General features: G+C 31.9%; 1 protein-coding gene across 1 annotated transcript; it reads right to left on the reverse strand.

Annotated features, from left to right (window-relative positions):
- Positions 1-2,706: 2,706 nt before the first annotated feature.
- PRPL28 (Ribosomal L28 family) lies at positions 2,707-4,369 on the reverse strand. The gene is made up of 2 exons (XM_048090614.2): positions 4,099-4,369; positions 2,707-3,191 (listed from the first exon to the last, which is right to left on the reverse strand). The coding sequence occupies exons 1-2, from the start codon at positions 4,316-4,318 to the stop codon at positions 2,959-2,961; spliced, it is 453 nt and encodes a 150-aa protein (XP_047946571.1). The 5' UTR covers positions 4,319-4,369; the 3' UTR covers positions 2,707-2,958.
- Between the last annotated feature and the right edge of the window lie 2,220 nt (positions 4,370-6,589).

Here is a 6,589-nt window from a genome sequence, read left to right on the forward strand (position 1 = left end):
TCCATTGTGAAATTCACGACTTTTCGGAATCACCCGTCTTAAAATTTGTTAATCTCTTCTGGCCAATTAAGATTTTACTAATGGAATTGGGATTAGCTCATAATATATATGCTTGCAATTCTAGTTGGCTCTCCGACGTGGGATACAGTTTGCTCCCAATCGCATCACTTAATAATTTTTTAGAAATCAATCAGAACCCCAACTTATTTTAATTTCATAAAATTATCATTGCACTAATATATAATAAAACAACTACAAGTATAATTTGTTACGTGAGTTAATTTGGGAAACTTTATAGTTATCCATCTTATTCAGAGGTCCCATGCCAGAGATACCTTGTCATTATATTGTACCAATAGCCAGCCAGCTAACAATATTGTATAATTGCATTAGCCATATAAATTTTCAATAGTAAATTTTATATATGTTGGTGGGATATCACTTTAGGTTGTCAATTGGGTCATTTTATAATACATCACTACATCGATATACAAAAATTTATAAGAAAGTCGACCTTAGTACTCTTGATCACTAAAATGATCATGAATTATTATTTATTCAATATTTTGGTTTTCTTGGAAGGTCCAAAGAAATTGGATTATATTATGTTAACTCAACGTAATAATGCTACTATTTTAGACACGTTTAATTTGAGGTCTATGGATTTGTTAGGGCTTGAACAAGTGCACCCATTGTTTGGTCATAAATTTGGGTAGGTTCACACTATTTATATTATGTATCGTTTTGATCGCTTTTGCTAGTACAAGTTTGGTAGCTATATTTCGACCTATAATAAACATATGTAACAAGTTTTAAACATAATTGTCGAGAATATCACTATACACGTGAGTCCGAATTGGAATATATAAGCAATAATTGCAAAAAATGTGTCAGTATTAATTGGATTCCAATTATCAAAACAATATGATGACTTTAGCAGAAGAAAATTACTTTTATAATAGTTGATTTGTTCTTTCTATAGTTAAACTGAACTTTTTAATAATTAATTGATTATTAAAATTTTATAGTGTAATTAACTTAAACATTTTTTATTCCATGTATAAAAAACCCTGGAGTATTTGTTAATTCACTAAAATGAAATTAATAGTGTGAGCCTTGAGGCCGAACATATGATGAACACGCAACCCAAACACTAGAGTATATCCCGATTGTATTCCATAATAGCAAGGGTTAAAAACCTAATTGAAAACTAATCATGTCTAAGCTTACAATTAATATTCCATATGCTAATTAGTAATTCCATGGTTGATAACCATAATAATAGTAATTGAATTTTAAAAGTTTTTTCTTAAATAAAAGGAATAAAAAGAAAAAAGAAAAGGAAAAAAAAAGAAGACAAGGGGATAAGGAATTTTAGGTTGTGGTGAACAGGGCGAGAAAATAAGTGTGGCCGCAGTTTGAGAATCTTCAGTCCTGACTAGATTTCTAGAAAAAAAAAGGTGTCATTTTTATAGAAAAAGTTAATATTTAAAAGAGTAAATATATCTCGATAAAGGAAAAGTAAAACTTATCAATTAACTATTCTGGCAAAAGCTAATAATCTCTGCAAATACTGATTTTCTAAAACTTAAAAGTTAATACTACTTAAAAGATTAAATATTTCTCAATAAAAAAGGTACTAATATTGATTAATTAATAATTCTGGCAAAAGCTAATAAATAGATTTTCCAAAATATCAACTTCTAGGCTGTTATTAGGCATTCATTTTTGGGCGTAGGTATACATTATTTGGGGTGCAGAGTATTTGAAAACGTTATTGCTACTGTACTAGTACTTGTTTATTATTAAATCAACTAAAATAATTATTATTTGTATATGTAGGTTTGGAATTTATTTGAGTCAATCATCTTAAATAAGCGTTATGAATCCTCTTTCCATCCGTAATTAAAAATCTCTTTTTTTCTCATGAGTTTTAAGAAATTCCATGAAAAAGTGTAAGTTGAAATAATTAGTAAGATATGAATATCATATTTATACATTAATTTTATAATAAAATATGAATAAAATGAGTGAGTGAAATATGTGACATACTTACCATTTATAATTGAATAGAAACGAGACTTCTATTGATGGGCGTACCAAAATGACATAAATGATTCATATTACACAACATTTACTCTTCATTTATTTGAGAATTTAGAAATTGTTACTATTTAATGTGTTGAGTGAAGAGATAAAATCAGATTGAATATATTAATAGAGAGGAAAAATAGTTCAATGTACTAATGAAAGTTTTTTTTTTTCAAATTATTTGGGCCTATTACCCTTATATTGAATTTAGGAAAAATTCAATTTCGTAGGAAAATGACTACTATATGCTAAAAAGTTTACCACATTTAAAGCTGGTGGTAACAATCTGAACTAACTTATAGTTGATGTACTGTTTTTGCTATGAGCCCCTTTTATAAACAAAAGATCAGAAATATAGGTTAACTATCAAGTTGAAATTCGAAAAATGAATTCAGCCGATTCTAAAATTGGAATGAGTTAGGAGGAGCTGTAAATTTAGGTTTGCATTTTTGATGGCATTAAAGAATTATCCATTACGCCATTGACAATGGGGTCCAATGGTCAACTGAGAATTCTGAAATAAAAGAGATTAAGAATTAAAATCCCTCTAATATAATCATAATTATATTTTCTTCAGAATTAAGTTTGGAAAATTTATCAAGCAATATACCAAAATTGACACTAGCATACCAAACATATCATTTATCTTCAAATTTACCCAACAAAATCTTTTCAGTTCACCAAAATTATGGTACTACTTGAATATTATGTTCACTCTCTGATAATTTGAGGAACGAAGCAAGATTTTACAGCAAGGAAATGGCATCAAAATATGGCGAAGAGAGAAGCTACATAACAGGAAACAATAGGAAGTTAGGAACATAAAGAGATCAGAAACTTCTGTCACCTCTTCTTCCTCTGTTAAGATCACATTTTGCTGAGATCAATTCCGGCCTTCTTAGCCACTGCATCGAGTCCATTCTTCTCGATGGTCTTTATAGCTTTGGTTGACAATCGCAACTTCACAAAGCGCTTCCCGGCTTCCCACCAAATCTTCTTGTACTGGAGGTTCACAAATTGCCTCCTTATGGTCCTGTGGTTCGAGTGGGAAACCCTGTTGGCCTTGTTTGGTTTTTTCCCGGTGAAGGGACAGATTCTCCCTGTAATACAAACCCGAACAGATTCAACATGACTACAAGTAGCTGAGATCAACATGAAATCATTCCATAACAAATTCAATGAATTACTTTTACACGCATAAGTTTCACCTCTTAAGACAGATAAAACATTTCATATACTTCCAGTTTGTCTGCGTTGGTTCATCAGTTCTGATAAACGTATCCACGACAAACCACAAGCTAACTGACCATCCTAGTCCATAGATAAGTTCTACTTCCAAGAACAGAAATACTTCTAGTTTCATTGCAATGCTAGGTGCTGCAACCATCTATGTGTCTTAGCCACTCCAGGTTAACTTACTCCAACAACTCTAATCACTCATAACCGACCGTGTTGACACAAACATGGATATGATTATGAGCTAAACATGACAACAGGTAGCTGAGATCAACATGAAATAATTCTATAGCAAATTCAATGAATTACTTTTACAAGGATAAGTTTCCTCTATTAATCCAGATAAAACATTTCTTATAATTCCAGTTTGTCATCAGCGTTTGAGCAAGCTTTACAAATGAACCTCTCTCATTTTCATAAACACTATTCACAGGAAAAATCAACTACAAGACCAGACCAATCAGTACCTTCATTCACATTAAAACAGAATAATTCACAAAATGCTTCGCATTAAAACCCTAAGCTATCCAAAAAAGGCGTAATTGAAGAACTAGAACATCAAACCTCTCTCAATTTCATAAACACAGTTCAAAGGAAAAATCAGCAACAAGACCAGACCAATCAGTACCTTCATTCACTTTAAAACAGAACAATTCACAAAAAATCTCCACATTAAAGCCCTAAGCTATCCAAAAAAGGCGTAAAGGAATAACTAGAACATCAAATTTAACAACACAAAAGCGCGCAGAAAGAGAATCGAAGAAAACTTACGAGCAACGGGCTGAAGAGAAGGCCTGAAAGGTGCCGAAATTGTGCAAGGGGTGGTTTCGAAGGCTGTGGTTGAAATTTTGATGCCGCTCAGCTGGGATGAAATGAAGCCAACGTCTGAACTCAATCTCGAGCTCTTGAGTGAAATTCTGGAAACGTGCTGGGACTTCGCCGCCGGCACGCTCATCATTACCGGTCGTATCGTAGCTGTTACCGTCGCCATTGTGGAAGAATTGAGCTTTTAGAGTTGTTTTGTTGCGCTTGTTTCGGCCAGAAAATGTTTGAAGAAGGATAAGATAACAGAGTTAAATTTGTAAGTTGGACCCTCAATTTTGGATTTTATCACATTAACCCCAATATTTATCGTTTGGGTACGAAATTAATTAAAGAGAGTTTGGTTTGATAATACATGGACTAATTAATAAGGGTGTCTCCGGTAGCGCCCTTCTCACTAAAACTTCTGCTAGGACTTCCCACACAAAATTCATGTCACGTCATCATTAGGACTTCCCATTTCACTAGGACTTCCCGCAAAAAAAATTAATAAATTCACAATTAAAATTTACGGAATTCAAATTTCGACACGAGCCGTATTTATAGAGTTCTTTTTTTTTAAAAAAAAAAAAAATTAATTTTCGATGGGACGTCCTACCCACGCCACACTGGCGGACGTCGGGCTGAGGGGCGAGGACATGGGACGGGCGTGGGCGCCCTTCCCCTTCACTACGGCGGACGTCGGGTAGGACGTCGGCGACGTCCTACCAAGACGTCCGCCATTGGAGACACCCTAATGATAAAATGATGGCCATGGCAATGTAGTACAATACTGTTAAAAATTCTCAGTATAGCATAGTAATTGATAAAACAATTCGTTCTAACGACGTCCTACCAAGACGTCCGCCATTGGAGACACCCTAATGATAAAATGATGGCCATGGCAATGTAGTACAATACTGTTAAAAATTCTCAGTATAGCATAGTAATTGATAAAACAATTCGTTCTAACAAAAAATTAAAGTTTGATGAATAATGATAAGATGGCAATGAACGTCAGATCAAATATCTGAAAATGAATAGATGAAAACAACTTTCGTTCAACTTTTTCAGGTGTGATAGTACTACAACTAGTATTATTACCTGTGCTATACACGGACCATAAGGTTTTCACTTATAAATCTTAAATAATTCAATAAAAAAAGTAACAAGATCATTATGTACACTATACAGAAAATGTACTTCTTCAATCCCGTTCTCAGTGGAACATTTATCCTCCTTGTACATATTTTTATTTTTTGAGCTGAATGGAGAATTTATCCTCTTTGTACATATTTTTATTTTATGAGCTGAATGGAGAAAAATAAAGTAAAAGTAAGAGGATAATGAAGTGGAGATAAATGTGCATAATACTATGAAGCATAATAAGCTATGTATTAGTTGTTTTGTATTGATTTTTTTTTTATCACTTTAAGCTGTTAGAATATGATTGCTCTCTCTTTATTGACCATTTAAAAGTGTTCTATTCAACATAAGTGTGTTGAAAAGCTTTTATCAGCCGTTTGTATCATTTTTTGAGGTTAAAGCTTGTATCAACCTTTTGTATCAGACATACTGATTTTACAATATCAATTATAAATTGATGACAGACAACATTGCTAAATTAAATTTTAAAACCAGAAATATATATATATCTATATCTATATAGGGATGTGATCAGGTCCATAAGTGAAATTTTGTCAAAAATCAAAGCAAATCTCAGCCATTGGATCCTGTGATGTAACCGTTAGATTAATGCCACGTGTCATCTAATAATGTAGATTGTGTAGTCTAATAATGTAGCTCGGCTAATAATGTAACGCGCTTTAGTCTAATAATGTAGATTGTGCAGTCCAATAATGTAACACAGTTAATAATGTAACGCTTTTAGTGTAATAATGTAGCTCGTATATTATGTTCACAACCATCCAATCTAAGGATCCAAGGACTGAGATTTGCTTTCATTTTTGACAGAATTTTCCTTATGGACCATAGTGCACCCCTATATATATATATATATATATATATATATATATATATATATAATTTATTGGATTACTAAAAAATGAAATTAAATATGAAATAATTTCAAATCAATTACACTTATTTATTCTCTCTTGTTCTTTATTTTCTTATATTTTTTACTTTATTCCCTCTCCTAATTTATTCTATTTTCATTTAACACATTTAACATAATTATTTAATCATCATACTCTAAAAATATCTCAATTTAGTTTGGATCGATGAGATATCATTCAAATCGAAAACTTTCACATAACAGTCCAAATTTATTTTACGTCTTCGTCCAATTTCATTATAAATACATTTGGATCGTATATTTAACTTTGTTTAAAAGTAATTTAAAACAAATTATATCATGCTAGATGCGCATGATGGCATGAAATCACAAAAAAGTTGTACGGAGTAGTAATTTTTTTTAAAAATGAGAAAGCATTACTAA

The sequence above is a fragment of the Salvia hispanica genome, chromosome 4, assembly GCF_029641045.1.
Source record: "Salvia hispanica isolate PSC_SH4W2 chromosome 4, Shi_PSC_v1, whole genome shotgun sequence".
NCBI classification, from domain to species: domain Eukaryota; kingdom Viridiplantae; phylum Streptophyta; class Magnoliopsida; order Lamiales; family Lamiaceae; genus Salvia; species Salvia hispanica.